The sequence below is a fragment of the Neoarius graeffei genome, chromosome 16 (genome assembly GCF_027579695.1).
Source record: "Neoarius graeffei isolate fNeoGra1 chromosome 16, fNeoGra1.pri, whole genome shotgun sequence".
In the NCBI taxonomy this organism is placed as follows: Eukaryota; Metazoa; Chordata; class Actinopteri; order Siluriformes; family Ariidae; genus Neoarius; species Neoarius graeffei.
In genome coordinates this window covers 43,370,580-43,391,147 of record NC_083584.1, presented here as the reverse complement: position 1 = coordinate 43,391,147, position 20,568 = coordinate 43,370,580, and the positions used below count along the sequence as shown (strand labels likewise).

The 20,568-nt window shown below is 40.4% G+C and overlaps 1 protein-coding gene across 5 annotated transcripts in view; it reads left to right on the top strand.

The window, feature by feature from the left end:
- Positions 1-13,269: 13,269 nt before the first annotated feature.
- rhot1a (ras homolog family member T1a) overlaps positions 13,270-20,568 on the top strand; it is a 34,158-nt gene continuing 26,859 nt past the window's right edge. For 3 of the 5 annotated variants that reach the window (XR_009656802.1, XR_009656801.1, XM_060943002.1), the window contains exons 1-4: positions 13,270-13,438; positions 14,307-14,365; positions 14,465-14,546; positions 14,690-14,733. Coding sequence is in view for 3 of the 5 variants with exons in the window: in XM_060943002.1 (XP_060798985.1) it covers positions 13,402-13,438; positions 14,307-14,365; positions 14,465-14,546; positions 14,690-14,733 (222 nt within the window). In the remaining 2 variants the exon portion in view is untranslated. Of the gene's footprint in view, positions 13,439-14,306; positions 14,366-14,464; positions 14,547-14,689; positions 14,734-16,504; positions 16,727-20,568 lie in introns of those variants that run through there. The other 2 variants (XM_060943004.1, XM_060943003.1) reach the window with 2 other exon arrangements.

Genomic DNA, 20,568 nt, shown 5'->3' with positions numbered 1-20,568 from the left:
CACTGAACAAGTTAAAGGTGGCAAACTAAGGTAGCCTAGTAAACTAGACCCACCCGCCTAGCGGCCAAAAATATTTTTGCCTACGAGTGGCAAATATTCACATTTAGTCTGGCTTGCCAGGCTAAAACTAAGGAAGATTCATTGTGAAACCTTCAAAGCAAAACATTTGGCATCACAATCAATTAATATTACATTACTCATTTATTTTCTCATATTTTTCCAGTATTTTATAATAAGTAGACACAAATTCTTAATTATAAACATATTCTAATTTCTTCATTCTAAAGAATGCAATTAAAGTGGCAGGATATAAATCCAAAACAAGTGTTTATTTAAGTTTTGAAAAAGATGAAGAAAAGCATAACCATCAAACAAACATGTGCAGCTTAATTATGTGGGGGTTTTTTTTAGATGGAATTGCACCATTTTAACAACAAATAATAATTCTAAATAAATTCTGCATTTTTTCCCCCAAGAATTCCTCCAGAAAGCCATGCCTTAAAAGGAAATTTAAAGTATTACAAGCATGTCAATGAACACAAAAGGCTTTAGTTATTTAGCTATATACACACAAGGTTACAAGGTTTTGTAGTCAGTGCAACTTGGCTTAACAAGTTGGAAAAAAGGTAAGGTGCTGCTGGCTCCAATGAACACATATACTGTACAATATATAAAAACTGAAAATATGCTTAATTTACACCAAGTCAGAGAGAACTTGAGGCTACTGAAATATTCCAAGCATGGCAATGTTAAACTGCCATTGGTAAAACAACTGCCATTGGTAACACACACACACAAAAAAACTTTTGCCTAGTAAATTCAAATATCAGATATCACTGTACCGTCTGCTGTGCTACTTCCAGGGTGGAAGAGAACGCAAGGGTAGCAAAAACGAGCATTGAATACATCACAGCCAGCTAGCCGAGTTTTCCGGTGGTACCAGTTCTTGTTAAAACCTCTTGAGTAGGTCTTCTCTCCCTTCGTAGACACTTGCTTGATGTTTAAATTCGGTCTAGGAGGTCCTAGCTGTTTGATTGCCGTTTTCTCCTCATTGGTACGACGACTAAAGGGAACTTCTTTCAGAGACGCTATCGTATTGTTGCACTCAACACTCGCCATCTTCTTCATAGAATGTTCACACATTTCCCACGCAAGTTGCGTTTTCCAGCCCAAAATTATGTTCAAAACCCGCCAAAAAGCACTTAAAACCGCCCAATCTGGCAACACTTGTGCGGCGCAACAGGCGTATGACGTAAGCACGCTGCTTGTGCGAGCACATAAAACCTAATAGAAAATGCATTGGGAGCAGGATTTTCGAAAAAAAACGTACATTAGTGTCAATGGGAGATTTTGGGGCAAATCTGAACCTGACAGAAATCGCCCCAAAAGGGCGTGGCTACACCAGGCGCGACCTTAGCCTGATTGGACAATGACATTACTGTTGCCGTGGTAGTAGGAGTAGATAAAAAAAATAAAAATCTCCCTCCCTGTTTGGGAGTGCGTCGCCTAAATCGCCCCTATTAACGAGCCGCCAGTGTGTATATGTTCAAACCACTGTTGTGGTATGTTTATGAGAGTAGGATCAGGTTTGATATGAGACACGACCGGCCCAAGGCATAAGAGAATTAAGCGCCCGCTTAGGGCCCCACACACCACCAGGGGGCCCCCAAGAGCAGTTGGAATGCCCACCTGCGAAAATATTTTTTATTAAAAAAACGTAATATCAATGATATGATATAGCAGAAACATTCATTCATCCTCATTCATTCATTATCTCTAGCCGCTTTATCCTTCTACAGGGTCGCAGGCAAGCTGGAGCCTATCCCAGCTGACTACGGGCGAAAGGCGGGGTACACCCTGGACAAGTCGCCAGGTCATCACAGGGCTGACACATAGACACAGACAACCATTCACACTCACATTCACACCTACGCTCAATTTAGAGTCACCAGTTAACCTAACCTGCATGTCTTTGGACTGTGGGGGAAACCGGAGCACCCGGAGGAAACCCACGCGGACACGGGGAGAACATGCAAACTCCACACAGAAAGGCCCTCGCCGGCCCCGGGGCTCGAACCCAGGACCTTCTTGCTGTGAGGCGACAGCGCTAACCACTACACCACCGTGCCGCCCCATAGCAGAAACAAAAGACACAAAAATAAGACACAAAATAACGTTTTTTGTATCATTTTCATAGTTGGTACATTAGGTTAACTAATCCTTGCTGCTGGTTGCTGCCACTGCACTCCTGCACAACCAGACGCACGTGACGTGACAGGAGTTATTCACTTCGGAAGATAGGTGGACTAGATGGGCAAGCCATGTCTCAAAAAAGAAATTATCCATCTGGGGCAGAGAAGAGGAAGAAAAAAAGCAGCAAGAAAAAGGTAAATTTGAATGTCCAATGTTACTATTTTTGTGTCATTAAATTAAAATAATTTATTACTGATGTACTGGTGTACCATTATTTTGCAGGAATGAAAAGACTTGAAGTATGCTTTTTTAATGCATTGGTAGACTGTGCTATTCAGTCTTTGGGGGAAGTTAGGAACAACTTTGGTGTGCTCTTAAACTTCAGTGACCTTGATGCACAAACACTGAGGGAACGGTGTAAGATTCTTGGAGACAGACTTACATGTGCAGAAGACTCTGATGTGGATGGCAATGCACTGGCTCTAGAAATAGAGAGTCTTCCTGAACCCCCCCAGTCAAAAATCACTGCGTTTGAACTACTGACCTATCTGTCTCATAATGACATCTGTGAGTTATACCCCAATCTTTGGGTAGCTCTTAGGATTGCTTGCACTCTCCCAGTAACTGTAGCATCAGCAGAACGGAGCTTTTCGAAACTAAAATTAATCAAAAGCTACTTGAGATCTACAATGGCACAGGAAAGACTCAGTGGGCTTGCACTTATAAGTATCAATAGCAAAGTTGGTCGGGAGATCTCCTATAATGATGTCATTGATGACTTTGCCTCCCGAAAAGCCAGGAAACATAGATTTTGAAGGGAAATGATCAAGCACTGATGATGACAGGAAAAAGGACAAGTGTTGTCTTTCCGAACAGTGAGTTATTTTAGGCGAGTTTTCATATTTTCTCCTATAAATAGTTTTAAGTGCAACATAATAGGTTGTTGTTGTGTTATTGTTGATGTTATTATGCTGCAAATTTCTCTGTTCATTTTGTGAATTTATTTAAAGGTCCCATGGCATGAAATTTTCACTTTCTGAGGTTTTTTAACGTTAAAATGAGTTCCTCTGACCTTCTTAAGTCACCCCAGTGGCTAGAAATGTCATAATGTGTAAACCAAACTATGCCCACCCTTTGTCAACATTGCAACTTACATTTACACAACCGAGGGTATAAAGGGCCCAGCAGTAGCAGCTTGGAAATGATGGGATTTGAACTCACAACTGTCTGAGCTGTAGTCTGACATCTTAATCACTAAGTTACCACTGTCCAGCATCCAGGGTCAGTGAGCTTGTATCCAATAGATACCAAGAAGGCTATGAAACTGGATTGTTGCATGTTTTCCAATCTTCAGCTGTCCAGTTACGCAGGCTTCCTGTAGCCTGTAATTACCCTTCCTGCCAGTTTGTTGGCCATTGTCCTCTGATCACTTTCACAACAAGGTGTTCTGACTTCAGAACTGCTGCTTACTGGAATGTTTTGGGTTTTTTCTTTGCACCATTGTGTACACTAGAGACTATTGTGTAAAAATCCCAGTAGATCAAGTTTCTGATATACTCAGACCAGCCTGTCTGGCACCAACAACCATGCCACAGTCAGAGTCACTGACTTTAAAGCTTTTGATTTGCATGTGCTTGGTTTTATACATTGCACTACTGCAGCATGATTGGCTAATTACATGAATGTCCAGGTAACAAAGTAGACAGTGAATGTCCATGCATCCATCCATTATCTGTAGCCGCTTATCCTATTCTATAGGGTTGTAGGCAAGCTGGAGCCTATCCCAGCTTGGGCGAGAGGTGGGGTACACCCTGGACAAGTCACCAGGTTATCGCAGGGCTGACACAGAGACAGACAACCATTCACACACACACCTACAGTCAATTTAGAGCCACCAATTAACCTAACCTGCATGTGTTTGGACTGTGGGGGAAACCGGAGCACCCGGAGGAAACCCACACAGACACGGGGAGAATATGCCTACTCTGCACAGAAAGGCCCTCGCCAGCCGCTGGGCTCAAACCCAGTACCTTCTTGCTGTGAGGTGACAGTGCTAACCACTACACCACCATGCTGCCAGACAGTGAATGTATTTTGTACTAATATGCGTAATTTGGATGGCGAGCCCATGGTTGTTAGCATGGTTCAAGCAGGAGGCTCCCTTCAGTGATCTGACACTTGAGGGATAAGGTTTGTAGGATGGAATTTAGGGCCTCTTAAGTTCCAGAAACAGCCATGGTTAAAAATAATTTACTCAGTTAGAAGAAGAAGCCTTTATTTATCACAAGTACACTCAGGCACAGAGAAATTCCTCCTCTGCATTTAACCCATCTGAAGCAGTGAACACACGCAAGTGAGCAATGAGCATACACACGTACCCAGAGCAGTGGGCAGCTATGCTACAACACCCAGGGAGCAATTGGGGTTAGGTATCTTGCTCAAGAGCACTTCAGCTTCTCTAACCTTCAGGCCATGGCTAGTATGACCCAAACCAGAATGTTTTTTCAAACCAGAATCCAACTGAACAAGGATACTTTCCACATGGCACTTCTGTAACCTGTCTGATATTTAACAGCCTATTCACTGTAATTATATGTAACCACTAATGTTTACTGTAGATTATTATATGTTTATTACTGTACAGTATATCCTGTTAAATCTTGTGTGAATTATCTTGACTCCAGCACCAAAATTTCTATAAAGAAGTCATCATAAAGTTAAAAATACCAGAGTTTTTCTATATAATATATTAGTGCATCTCAAAAAATTAGAATACCATGAAAAAGTTCCTTTTTTTCATAATTTAATTCAAAAAGGTAAACTTTCATATATTCTATATTCATTACATGTAAAGTGAAATATTTAAAGCCTTTTTTGTTTTATTTTTGATGATTATGGCTTATAGCTCATGAAAATCAGAAATCCAGTATCTCAAATTATTAGAATATTCCCTAAGATCAATCAAAAAAAGGATTTACGATACAGAAATGTCCAACTTCTGAAAAGTATATTCATTTATACACTCAATACTTGGTTGGGGCTCCTTTACCATGAATTACTGTATCAATGCGGTGTGGCATGGAGGTGATCAGTCTGTGGCACTGCTGAAGTGTTATTGAAGCCCAGGTTGCTTTGATAGTGGCCTTCAGCGTATCTGTATTTTTGGATTGGGTGTTTCTCATCTTCCTCTTGACAATACCCCATAGATTCTGTATGGAGTTCAGGTCAGGCAAGTTGGCTGGCCAATCAAACACAGTCATATCATGGTCAGCAAACCATTTGGTAGTAGTTTTGGCACTGTGGGTAGGTGCCAAATCCTGCTGGAAAAGGAAATCAGCATCTCCAAAAAGCTCATCAGCAGATGGAAGCATGAAGTGCTCTAAAATCTCCTGGTAGATGGCTGTGTTGACTTTGGACTTGATAAAATACAGTGGACCAACACCAGCAGATGACATGGCACCCCAAATCATCACAGACTGTGGAAACTTCACACTGGGCTTCAAACACCTTAGATTCTGTGCCTCTCCACTCTTCCTCCAGACTCTAGAACCGTGATTTCCAAATTAAATGCAAAATGTACTTTCATCTGAAAAGAGGACTTTGGACCACTGAGCAACAGTCCACACTGTAAAAAAAAATCTTGTCAAATTTACAGTGAAAAACTGGCAGCTGTGGTTGCCATTTTTTCACCGTAAAAAATACAGTGACAGTGTATATGGCTTTACGGTAAGGTATATCAACACTTGTAAAAACAACAGTTTGAAAATGTTCAATTTTACAGGTATTCAATGTACAATAATCAGTACATAACTGTTAATTTTATGGATATTCATTGTACAATAAACAATGATGGTTACAAGCAATGATCTACTAGACAGATATATATATTTTTTTAGAATTTTTTTGGGCTTTTTTCACCTTTATTAGATAGGACAGTGCAGAGACAGGAAATGAGCTGGAAAGAGAGACAGGGAGGGATCGGGAAATGACCTCAGGTCGGAATTGAACCCAGGTCCCCAGATTCATTGTATGACGCCTTAGTTGACTGAGCCACAATGGTGGGCATGTTTTTGTTTTTTTTAACAGGGCAATGATGTAATTTTAACCATCACATTCTGTTTTAGTCTTACAGTTTGTCTGTGTTTAAACTACAACAATTTGTAAATTATACAAAAAAATATGATCACTTCAACATATTCTTATTGTTAAATTAACAGTGGCATTTGGTTAGGAGTTTTACAGTATATTGATGTAAATTACACACTGCTTCATTGTTTTTGTATTTACAGTTTTTTTATGTCATGATTTTACATAAATTCACTGTTAATTCTACGGACATTTTTTACAGTGCATTTCTTTCTCTCCTTAGCCCAGATAAGACACTTCTGACATTGTCTCTGGCTCAGCAGTAGCTTGATATTAGGAATGCAAAAGTTGTATCCCCTTTCTTGAAGATGTCTGTCCGTGATGGGTCTTGATACACTGACACCAGCCTCAGTCCACTCCTTGTGAAGCTCTCCCAAATTCTTGAATCAACTTTTATTGACAATCCTCTCAAGACTGCGGCCATCCCTGTTGCTTGTGCACCTTTTCCAGCCACCCTTTTCAGCAATGACCTTTTGTGGCTTACCCTCCTTGTGGAGAGCATCAGTGATCATCTTCTGGACAACAGTCAAGTCAGCAGTCTTCCCCATGATTGTGGTTGTGTGTACTGAACTAGACCGAGAGATACACTGTGTTCATACTGTTTTACTCAAACTCGAAATGAAATATTCTAATATTTTGAGATGTTTTTTTTGTTTGTTTTTGTACTGTATGCCATACTGATTAAAATTAAAATAGAAAAATGCTTGAAACATTTTAGTTTATGTGTAATGAGTCTATAATATATAACATTTTCACTTTCTTAAATAACTGATGGAAAATATTGAACTTTTTCACAATATTCTAATTTTTTGAGATGCACTAGTACATGGTCTGTAATTCAATACAGATCCATGTTATTTAACCTGTGCTAAAATGCTTGTTGATATTTTAAATATTTATAGTTCCAGCTTATTAAAAAACATTCTCACTTTAATTGTGACATTGATTTCTTTGTGAGTGGTCTGAACTTTTATATTGGAATACTATATTTAGTCAGGAACATACTCCAGCTGGTGTACAGAGGGCATTAAATGTTGCTTACTCAAGTTTTTTTTTTTAAAGGCAAACAGCCATATCCACCCATCCATTGTCTACACCACTTATAGATTTGCAGGTTGCAGGTGAGCTGGAGCCAATCCCAGCTGACTTCAGGTGTGAAGCAGGGTCCACCCTGGAGAGGTCACCAGTCTTTCACAGGGCTAACACAAAGATTAAAAAAAAAATTCATACTCACATTCATACCTTTGGGCAATTTAGAGTAGTCACTTGACCAAATTCTCATGTCTTTGGACTGTGGGAGGAAACCAGAGCACCAGAAGGAAACACACACAGGCACACGGAGAACATGCAAACTCCACAGAGAAAGGCCCCAGCCGACTGGCAGGTTCAAACCCAGAACCTTCTTTCTGTGAGGCCACAGTGCTAACCAATGCACCGCCGTGCCTCCCGTATCATAAGTTCTCACTAGAATATCATCAGTGTGTCTACATTCACTGTTTGAGAAGCATATATCTAGGCATAGTCCTTCATCTGGTGAGACCACCAATGACATGACACAGGCATCATGTGGCCCAGGTGGACCTGCTCACCATCCATAATACTGTATGAAAGTGTGCCTCACGGAGGCTGGGCACAGTTCTGCTATCAGTTCAACCCCTTCTTTAAAGCTGTTGATAAAACCATTACTCAGGGAAAAGTGTGTGATCTAGAGAGGGAGACTCTCTCAACCAAAGCAGCAGCACATATCCACAGGCCCACCGGTTGGCTAGATGGTAGAGCGTGTGAAACGTTCAGAGGAGATGTATGAGATGAACGAGAAGTGAGTACTCTTGCTGAGTAACAATACCATTTTTTTTTTTGGCTAACAAGTGAAAACAAACCAAAGTTAGTGAGAGTCAATAACTGTGTACTGGATATGGATGGATGTCACAAAAGGGATTGAAAGTGAAGCCAAAATGTCTCTGAGGCCTTCAGGTCACTGGCTACAGTAAAAAAAAATTTAACCCTGATTATTCCCATATCAGTGAATACCATTGCTCAGAAGAAAAGTGTGTGATATAGGGAGAGAGACCCTCTTAACCAAAGCAGCAGCACATATCCACAGGCCCACTCATTGGCTAGATGGTAAAGCTTGTGGAATGTTTAGTAAAGGCCCCAGTCAAACAGCAGGTTTGAACCCAGAACCTACTTGCTGTGAGGCAACCACTGTACCATCATGCTAGTCAATCAAACAATCTGTCAGTAAATGTTTATTGCTGTATATCCTGAAAAATGTGTTTATTGTGTGAATTATATTGACTCCAGCACCAAGACAAATTCCTTGTATACCTATATTTGTTCTTCTTCGGTTTATTGGCAGATCACATCTCTTTGGTGCATACCGACACCTACTGTACAGGAGTGTGTAAAGGGACTTGGCAGACTATTATAGCTATCTGAAGTTTAAGAAAAGAAGAAAAAAAAACTGTATCTCATCTCCTCTAGCCACTTTATCCTGTTCTACAGGGTCGCAGGCAAGCTGGAGCCTATCCCAGCTGACTACGGGCGAAAGGCAGGGTACACCCTGGACAAGTCACCAGGTCATCACAGGGCTGACACATAGACACAGACAACCATTCACACTCACTTTAGAGTCACCAGTTAACCTAACCTGCATGTCTTTGGGGGAAACCGGAGCACCCGGAGGAAACCCACGCGGACAACATGCAAACTCCACACAGAAAGGCCCTCGCCGGCCACGGGGCTCGAACCCGGACCTTCTTGCTGCGAGGCAACAGCACTAACCACTACACCACCGTGCCACCGCAACAACAACGTGTTTGAACCTTTTTTAGACTCAAAATCTTCACCAAATGTAGGTGATGGCAAAATGAATGGAAGGTAGAATTCAATGCAAGGCATTATCATGAGATCCAGGAAAATGTTTGGGGGAAAAGGATAATATCAGGTCTCAACAGAAGGGAAGAGGTGGTATATAGTAGACTAAGATTGGGTCACACAGGTCTTAATGGCACTCTACGGTTAATGGGGAAGAGTAATGGTTTATAGGTGCTGGTCATATAATTAGAATATCATGAAAAAGTTGATTTATTTCAGTAATTCCATTCAAAAAGTGAAACTTGTATATTATATTCATTCATTACACACAGACTGATATATTTCAAGTGTTTATTTCTTTTAATTTTGATGATTATAACTGACAACTAATGAAAACCCCAAATTCAGTATCTCAGAAAATTAGAATATTGTGAAAAGCTTCAATACTGAAGACACCTGGTGCCGCACTCTAATCAGCTAATTAACTCAGAACCCCTGCAAAGGCCTTTAAATGGTCTCTCAGTCTCGTTCTGTAGGCGACACAAATCATGGGGAAGACTGCTGACTCGACAGTTGTCCAAAAGATGGCCATTGACACCTTGCACAAGGAGGGCAAGACACAAAAGGTCATTGCTAAAGAGGCTGGCTGTTCACAGAGCTCTGTGTCCAAGCACATTAATAGAGAGGCGAAGGGAAGGAAAAGATGTGGTAGAAAAAAAAAGCGTCCAAACAATAGGGATAACCGCACCCTGGAGAGGATTGTGAAACAAAACCCATCCAAAAATGTGGGGGAGATTCACAAAGAGTGGACTGCAGCTGGAGTCAGTGCTTCAAGAACCACCACGCACAGACGTATGCAAGACATGGGTTTCAGCTGTTGCATTCCTTGTGTCAAGCCACTCTTGAACAAGAGACAGCGTCAGAAGCGTCTCGCCTGGGCTAAAGACAAAAAGGATTGGACTGCTGCTGAGTGGTCCAAAGTCATGTTCTCTGATGAAAGTAAATTTTGCATTTCCTTTGGAAATCAAGGTCCCAGAGTCTGGAGGAAGAGAGGAGAGGCACAGAATCCACATTGCTTGAGGTCCAGTGTAAAGTTTCCACAGTCAGTGATGGTTTGGTGCCATGTCATCTGCTGGTGTTGGTCCACTGTGTTTTCTGAGGTCCAAGGTCAACGCAGCCGTCTACCAGGAAGTTTTAGAGCACTTCATGCTTCCATCTGCTGACCAACTTTATGGAGATACAGATTTCATTTTCCAACAGGACTTGGCACCTGCACACAGTGCCAAACACGGGCGATTGCTCTAAGACAACGAGGGAGGCTCAGCCTCCTCTAAAAATGACAAACATCGTGTAGGATGAATTGTGCTAGGCTTATGTTATAGCCGACCTTATAACATTGCTATTTCAGATCCAGAATCATAGAAATATATGTGCTCAACCCAACTGCAGTGTGAAATCATTCCGTTATAACTTTCCCCAGTTCGCCTAATGTGTGCGTGAGTTTTTCCCCCTCGTGACAGTGTGATACAGCCCAGCCTCAGTGGACTTCAATGGCATTTGGGAGCTTTTCAATCTCAAAATGCAAGACGGTTATTGGACAAATACTGCGAAACCGCCCGCCCACGGACTCCGAGCCTCACAGTGGGAGGGACATGGCAGTTTCCGCGAGGAGACTGGTGATTGGTGAAAACAGCCAAATATTTTCTTTGATTGACAGCTCGTTTCAAATATAGACAGGCAGCGGTGAATTTCAGTTCAGTCCCATGCGGATTCGCAAGTGCTGTGGTGTATTGTAAGAGATCAGCTTACATTTCGGTTTCATTCATTACATACAGTTTCTACCAGCTTTTTTAGTTTGTATATATTTTCATTGTAAATAAAGTGTAAATATAGTGTTGTCAGGTTTGCTATCTTAGTTCCAGAAATTTCGTTTATTTGAGTGACTGAACTTGAGGGGGCTAGTCAGCTAGCAAGAAAGCTGCGCACGGATGCCAAGCATTGCTGATTTAATTCTGGCGAAGCCATTTGCCAGTCTTCCTTTCGAGGAAAAAATTAAAATTAAAGAGCAGGGTAGACCAACGCCTCAAATTGACTTGGTGAGAAAGGTAGGGAATAATACTCGTTCCTTTCAGCTCTCCTGGTACGAGAAAGTGAATTGGCTAACAGCAAGTGACCCACATCAACAACAGTAAATAGGCTACTTTAGTAATATGTCATGGATGGACCAAAAATATAGAATCTATTTAAAATGTTTATGCTGAGTATATTATATTGGAATATATATTTTTCTGGATATGAATTAAACACAGCTACAATTTGGAAAACATTTTTAAACAAAAACACAGCCGAGAACATTTCACACTACAGACCTGGATTAAAAGTGAAGGGTTATCAAAATTGTCAATAAAACATTTCTCAGTCAAAATAAGTAAAATATAGGGAAAGTGTCATTGAATGAAATGTGTGGCACCCAGCTCTATGTTTGGCTCCCCAAGGTCAGTGCTTGTGCCTATTCCAGAACACTCTGCTGTTACTGCTGAGGTTCCTGACAAAGAGCTGCTTTCAATAATGATCAATTTTTAAACAACATGCCACAATTTTAAAATATAAAATGTTAAAATATACCCCTCCCCCCCAACACCACCATCATGTATATTGGACAGTAGGCTAATGGGCCAAAAGAACCATTTATTTCACAGTTTGTGACCCTGCCAACAATCAGCCAGATCAGAGGCAAGAGTATGGACAAAATTGATGTGTTTTTTCTTTTTTCTTTTAAAATCTGGAAATATCGTAACCGACCAGCCGCCACTGGTGCCAAAGCTACCAGTACCTGGTTTAAGGACCATGGTATCCCTGTTCTTAATTGGCCAGCAAACTCGCCTGACCTTAACCCCATAGAAAATCTATGGGGTATTGTGAAGAGGAAGATGCGATACGCCAGACCCAACAATGCAGAAGAGTTGAAGGCCACTATCAGAGCAACCTGGGCTCTCATAACACCTGAGCAGTGCCACAGACTGATCGACTCCATGCCACGCCGCATTGCTGCAGTAATTCAGGCAAAAGGAGCCTCAACTAAGTATTGAGTGCTGTACATGCTCATACTTTTCATGTTCATACTTTTCAGTTGGCCAACATTTCTAAAAATCCTTTTTTGTATTGGTCTTAAGTAATATTCTAATTTTCTGAGATACTGAATTTGGGATTTTCATTAGTTGTCAGTTATAGTCATCAAAATTAAAAGAAATAAACATTTGAAATATATCAGTCTGTGTGTAATGAATGAATATAATATACAAGTTTCACTTTTTGAATGGAATTACTGAAATAAATCAACTTTTTCATGATATTCTAATTATATGACCAGCACCTGTATGTAGTGAATGTCAAGTTATAGAAGATGTAGTTCATGTTTTATTTAATTGCAATAAATAAACAGAACACAGACAGCAACGGAGAGAAAGAGAGGCTGATAATGGAACAGAAAACATCCTTAAGGAAGAAGGAATGCAGAGAGATAGGATCAAATCCCTATTTATTTTTCTTAATGATACAGGTTTTGGGGCGGCACGGTGGTGTAGTGGTAGCGCTGTCGCCTCACAGCAAGAAGGTCCGGGTTCGAGCCCCGTGGCCGGCGAGGGCCTTTCTGTGCGGAGTTTGCATGTTCTCCCCATGTCCGCGTGGGTTTCCTCCGGGTGCTCTGGTTTCCCCCACAGTCCAAAGACATGCAGGTTAGGTTAACTGGTGACTCTAAATTGAGCGTAGGTGTGAATGTGAGTGTGAATGGTTGTCTGTGTCTATGTGTCAACCCTGTGATGACCTGGCGACTTGTCCAGGGTGTACCCCGCCTTTCGCCCATAGTCAGCTGGGATAGGCTCCAGCTTGCCTGCGACCCTGTAGAACAGGATAAAGCGGCTAGAGATGATGAGATGAGACGTTGTTGTTGTGTGGTCAATGGAATAATGGATCGATTTGCAATTCTAACCAGCGCCATCTACAGGCGCTACGTCGTTACTGCAAACACCATTTAAGGTCGCACGCGCACTTCGGAAATAAGAAGCCAACACTTCCGTCCGTTTTGCCCTACAAGAGCGGCAATCGGCTGAACTGCGCATGCGTAGCCCCGTGTCATTAGCTTAGCTTAGCTTAGCGTACAGTACCGGTGGAGAATGTGCTGTTAGTGAGCTGCATGCTATTTGAAGGAGCTTCGTGTTTGTTTTAACTGGACGTTTGTCGTTAACGATGAGGAAGGACGTAAGGATATTATTAGTCGGGGAACGTAAGTGAATAAATGATTTGGTTTGGAGCTCTGTAGTGAGCTAATGTAGCCGCTTAGCCCGCTGCTTCACGCGCTTCCTGCCCTCAACTTCAGCTACGTTACGCCTTCGTTTCAGTGTGAGGTCGACTGGCGCATTGTTTAATCCACTAATGTACACTTTTTTTCTTTGTTTAATACACTAATGTGCAATTTCAGGTGCAGCCTCGGCTTTTTCGCGCTCAGGCATGTTTATTTCAGAGCGCCACGGTTTTAAATCTATTAACCGAAGGTTGGAAAACCTTCTTCAGACTTTAAATAGATATCCGAGGGATGCACTTGTGATGTGATGTGATGTATCCTTTGTTTACAGGATGTTTTTATCCTATAGCAGGTTAGGATGAAGATCTGAGATATTTCAACTTTCAAATGGAGTTCAAATCCACTTACAGTGAAGTGCAAAAGTTTGTACACCCCCAGTTAGAGGCATGTGAGGCAGAAATGTTTACCAGTGTTTATAATCCTGGTTGTGGAGGACCAGAGTATCACCCTGCACTTTTTGTTTGATGTTTTGACCTTTTTAAAACCTTAAGTCTTCCTGACACCTCTGGCTTATCCTGTCAGATTATTTGATATGTATAGTCTGTTTATTTTTCATGACATCCCTGTTCTGTTTCTATATGACCTCTTTGCTTTCGGTTCAGGAAACTGACAGGGGAGAAGAGGAATAAATCTATATGTATACTTGGGTCTTCTGATCTAGAACACATGAGTGCAAACTTTTACACACAGACATCATGTCTCAGTCTGGAGATTAGGATCAGTTAGGATTCAGTGTGTGTTAAACAGTACACCGAAACACTAATCAAGAAATATATGTTCCTTTCCACAGCTAAAGTCGGGAAGACGTCACTGATCATGTCGCTGGTCAGTGAAGAATTCCCTGATGAGGTACACCTGTCTCTCTTGCCACATTGTTTACTTGCATTGTTCATGCAATTATAGTTGAAAACATTTAACCTGAACTTCTGCTGTTTTGGTACGCTTAAGGTCCCGTTGCGTGCTGAGGAGATCACTATTCCTGCTGATGTCACCCCTGAGAGAGTGCCGACACACATCGTGGACTACTCCGGTAAAGTTATACAGCATGCACGCCATCTCCGAGTCTCGCTGAGTGATTGATTATTTGTTCAGATGAAAATTCACATTTCCAGTACTCCTGAGCTGTTTGTTTCTTCTTGTTTATCAGCTGATCTTATTTGTTTTAATCTGTAGAAGCAGAGCAGTCAGATGAACAGCTGTACCAAGAAATATCTAAGGTGAGCCTGATTTCACTGACATGCTCAGGGTTCGACTGAATTCTGGAAAGGAGTCAGATTTGGGGCCGGGTGATATGACGATGTTGTATCAATATCACGATATTGTTATGATACATTTATGAGATATTGTTACTCTTGTGATATCTTTTTTTTTTATTTTACTTAAAACAGAATTTCTAAACAATTGCGAACTGAATGGAAGCAGCTGATTTGATGTACAGGACTTGATCTTTTAAAAATGTGCTTTTTTTTTTTTGTCTTAATTTCAGTGTTAGAATTTAATTTTGGTAGACATTAAATAAAAGCATTATTAAATTAAGTTTAACTAATTATAGATCGCAGGGCTCGACATGAACGTTTGTCCGCTTGTCCGGGGCAAGTGATACTTTGTCGGACAAGTTCATCGTCTCAGTTACTTGTCCGATCGGACAAGTGCCAAAATACGCCAATATTTGGGTTACATATCAAACTTATCAGTTTATTCACATGATTTCCGAAGCATCTCACTCGACATATTATTTTGATGAATCACCGGATGTTTCTATTCAGAAAGAGCGATGTGCGCATGCGCAATATTCAGACCCTCCAGGATTTTGCGATTTGCAACATCAACGCAAATTCAATGAATCCCCGCAAATTCAGGGTGGTGTTGCAATTATATCCAATCACCGCAACTTTCCCGCAAATTTGACCAATCGTTGGCGTCGTCTTGAGGTGACGTCGACAAACTACCTTCCGCCTTACTTCCGTGTATACGTTCAAGAGAAGCAGCATGTGCGAGTCAGTGTTTATATAGGCTTAAATTCTGTTACTGAAAGTGTGTTATGTTTACAGTGAAGGACTGTGTGCACTTTACATTATTTTTTACTTAATACAAGAAATTAATGGATGCCAACATTTTTGCCAAAATGGTATTTTATTTTCCATTGTTTAGGCAACTTCAGCATCATACTGTGAGATTCTGTTCAAATTGTGTTTTTTTTTTTTCTTCTATGAAGCCTGAGCCATTTATTTTATTAGTTTATAATTATTGTTTAATTTAGTCTTCAGGAGAGACTGCCTGCACACAGTACTAGTATTAAGTTTTGGGTTTTTTTTTTCTTACATGAAAGCTGAGGCATTTATATTATATTTTAAGGTAACTTCATGTTGTGCTGTGAGGTTCTCTGCACTTTTAACTTTTGAACCAACAGGTGCATTTGGATAAGTAAAGCCTATTTTTCTGCATTTTTGTAGTCCTGGTAATCTTTTATATTGGTAAAGTTGTTTATAGGACCATTTCTCAGTGTCTTTTTTTTTTTTTAATCAATAGTTTTTCAGTAATAACTTAATATTTAACATATCACTCAATTTTAATTACAAAAAGAGAAAATCGCAACAATTTCTTGCAACTTTCACTTCCTCCCGCAATGTAATCGCAACAAAAACCTAAAAAACACCGCAACTTTCATTGCAATTTTTTGGAAAAACCCCCGCAACATCAGACGTTTTAGCCCGCAACAACCACAAAAAAGGTCCGCGAAATCCTAGGGGGACTGAATATTCCACTTGCGAAACCGGCCAATACCGCTTCGTGTATTTGAGCTGAAAAGTAAACGGTCGTTTATGATTGGTTTTAATCGTGTCATACATGTGGATTTGTTGACATTTCTGTTGGCGGGATCATTATTCAACTGTATATTTATGTTGAGTATGTGGTAATTTCCAAATCTTTGAATTGTTGTTGATGGTGTTCGTTAGAAAAATTTAGACATTTAGAAAATGTCCCTCCTGAAGTTCAGCTTCACAAAGAAGTCTAGTGAATCCGAGGCATCTGGTGCTGAAAAGAAGAGGAAACTATCACAGCAGAACTATGAGAGCAAGAGAGAGTGGAAATTTCTCAATTCTTGGAAGGATGAATTTGAATGGGTCCAGGACACCGGACATGGAATGCAATGTTCTCTGTGCATATCGCATCCTACTTATGCTGATGTCTCGAGCAGCATGTTTAAAGGTACAGCTTCATATAGGCGAGACATTCTAGTGTCTCATGGCAAGAGTACAAGCCACAAGCGGTGTGATGCAAATGCAACAAATGCGTTACAAATAGTTTATTTTAGTTGTTTATTTATTTCTCAAATATTTCTTCGGATAAGTAAATTTCCTTTCAACTTTCCCGACAGGATAAGTGGTTTCAAAAGTTAATGTAGAGCCCTGGATCGAGACATTGTGTATCATACAAATAATTTGAAGTATCAAAGGTTGTTTGTTTGTTTGTTTTTGGGTCATATCATTGAGCCTGAATCAGGCTCGCTGCATGTGATAAACAAAACTATAAGGTACAAGCTGCAGATATGATGTTACATCAATGCTCTTCAATTTTAACGATGATTTTGTTTATCATACCACAGTGCGGTTGAGTGCTTGAATCTGATTGGTTAGAAGGTGTTAACTTTTCATATCTTTGATGGTAGGTTCCAGACAGGGTTTATGTGCTCATTCTAGTACATTCATGTTTAAAGTTTTAAGCTTACACAAGGATTTTTACAGTTGATGTGCCACATAAACTGACTTAAAAACATGTCTAGTTTTTGATATGGTGAAGTTTTCTGTGAATACTTTTATTTAGTGTTTTTGGAAGGAGTCTCCAGTGTTCGTACTTTGTAACTTGAACATAGGAAAGTCTTTTAGGACTTTACAGTTTCTCAGTAAAAGGACAAGCTGCAATGTTTGTCTTATTAACTTTGAGAGAGAAGAAAGAAAGGCTGGTGAGGGAGCGACAGGTTATGACATACAGTGGTATGCAAAAGTTTGGGCACCCCTGGTCAAAATTACTGTTACTGTGAACAGTTAAGCAAGTTGAAGATGAAATGATCTCCAAAAGGCATAAAGTTAAAGATGACTCATTCCCTTTATATTTAAAGCAAAAACAAATTTTTTTATTTTCATCTTTTACATTTTCAAAATGATAAAGGAAAAGGGCCCGACGCAAAAGTTTGGGCACCCTGCATGATTAGTACCTAGTAACACCCCCTTTGGCAAGTATCACAGCTTGTAAACACTTTTTTTTTTTTAAATAGCCAGCTAATAATCTTTCAGTTCTTACCTGGGGGATTTTCACACACTTGTCCTTGGAAAAGGCTTCCAGTTCTACAAGTTTCTTGGGCTGTCTTGCATGCACTGCTCTTTTGAGATCTATCCACAGATTTTCAATGATGTTTCGGTCAGGGGACTGTGAGGGCCAGGGCAAAACCTTCAGCTTGTGCCTCTTGAGGTATTCCATTGTAGATTTTGAGGTGTGTTTTGGATCATCGTCTTATTGTAGGACCCATCCTCTTTTTAACTTCAACTTTTTTACAGATGGTGTGATGTTTGCTGGTATTTATTCGAATCCGTGCTTCCCTCAACCAATGAAATGTGCCCTGTGCCACTGGCTGCCACACAACCCCAAAGCATGATCGATCCACACCCATGCTTCAGAGTTGGAGAGGTGTTCTTTTCCTGGAATTTGGCACCTTTTTTTCTCCAAACATACCTTTGCACATTGTGGCCAAAAAGTTCTATTTTGATTTCATCAGTCCACAGGACTTGTTTCCAAAATGCATCAGGCTTATTTAGATGTTCATTTGCAAACTTCAGACACTGAATTTTGTGGCTAGGACGCAGGAAAGGTTTTCTTCTGATGACTCTCTCATGAAGGTCATATTTGTTCAGGTGTCGCTGCATAGTAGAACAGTGCACCATCACTCCAGGGTCTGCTAAATCTTTCTGAAGGTCTTTTGCAGTCAAACAGGGGTTTTTATTTGCCTTTCTAGCAATCCAGCGAGCAGTTCTTTCAGAAAGTTTTCTTCATCTTCCAGACCTCACCTTGATCTCCACTGTTTCTGTTAACTGCCATTTCTTAATAACGTTACAATCTGAGGAAACGGCTACCTGAAAACACTTTGCTACGTTCTTGTAGCCTTCTCCTGCTTTGTGAGCATCAATTATTTTATTATTCAGAATGTGAGGGAGTTGCGTAGAGGAGCCCATGCCTGTTGATTTTACGGATAAGTTTGAGGAGTCAGAGAATTTGTACAGCTTTGAAATCTGCATCATCTGACCTTTCCTAACGAAGAATTTGAACAATCCACAGCTCAATAAGCTAATTAAGGTCTGGAATCTTGGTAAAAGTTACCTGAGAACGCAAATGTATTGGGGTGCCCAAACTTTCGCATGGTGTTCCTTTTCTTTTTTTCACTCTCCAATTGTACAAAACAAAAATAATACACACATCTTGCAGAAAACACTGAAAAGAAATGTCGTCTTTACCTTTATGCCTTTTGGTGATCAGTTCATCTTCTGCTCACTTAACTAGTCACGGTAACAGACCCTTTTCAGTAAGGGTGCCCAAACTTTTGCATGCCACTGTAAGGGATAATGGGCGCTAACGTGCTTTGCGGGCGGTCCCCATAAATTAAATATTTCTATATAGAAAAAATGTGTTGTGGGGTTTTTTTTTTTTTTTTAATTAAAGTAAACAAATTATTGGTGAATTTTTGTGTTAGAAGAGAAATACACCACTTAGGGATGTGCTGTTATAGGAAAAAAGGTTCAATTCAACATGGACTCCATTTCATATCTGGTGCTATCGCACCACTCTGTCGTTGGTTGATTATTTTCCTAAAACAGCATAACCCATCCGCCCCCATTAAATACAACACTTTTTTACAGTTTGGCCCGGAAATGAGAAGATGGGAGGCAGGCTTGGGAAAACTCAAAGGGCCTCTTTTTAATTTTCCTTTACTATACCTTGGATTTTCAGTGATATATATTTATTTATTTTTTTTATTTCACTTCCCACATCTATACACACACGTGCAGACTCTGTTCTGTGTTGCTCAGTTCTCTGTCCCATGGCTCTCGTCTCTCCCCCTTTTTTATCCTTGCTGCCGCTCACTGAAACACAGAACACTTGTTACAATAATAGGCCATTTGCAGGAATTGGTTACGTGTCAATTTTCCCCACAGCAACAAGCCCGTGGTGGGCAAGCTAACTTGACATTCCTTGACAACCATAGGAGTTTGACTGGCGATGCGAAGCAATCCATTTCTATAATAGCTGTTTTTACCTTTTCTACTGTCTTTTTTGACCCAAATTTTCGTGTGTACTTGGAAAAAGTTTGTGGTTTTAACGTCTGTCGTAAGTTAAAGCGAATCATTGGCCGTAAAAGAGAGGTTTTTTTGGACTCAAGTTGGTCGCCGCCGAAAGAAATTCACGTGCGAAATGGCGGATTTCTCAGGTATGTTTTTATAACTTTATAATTTCTCCTTTTCTACCTTTTATCATTCACCTAATGTGTGAAGATTCTTGAAAATAAATACAGATATATCTGTAGGTGTGTTTTTAGCCAATAAGAAGCAGATTAAAAAAACCTCTCTTTTACGGCCAATGATTCACTTTAACTTACAAGTTAAAACCACAAACTTTTTCCAAGTACGCACAAAAATTCGGGTCAAAAAAGACAGTAGAAAAGGTAAAAACAGCTATTATAGAAATGGATTGCTTCGCATCGCCAGTCAAACACTCATGGTTGTCAAGGAATGTCAAGTTAGTTTGCCCACCACGGGCTTGTTGCTATGGGGAAAATTGACACGTGACCAATTCCTGCAAATGGCCTATCCCATACAGGTGTAGATATGACACTCACTTTTCCCAGCTCCACCCTCTATTTACAAATCGGTGCTTGACCATGCCCCTGTCTCCACAACATATTACTGTTATATCTGTTGAAAGGATTCTATTGTCTTAGTGTTTGATTGTGCATAACATACAATATATTGCATTTGTACTTCTAATCTGTACCTGCAATGTTG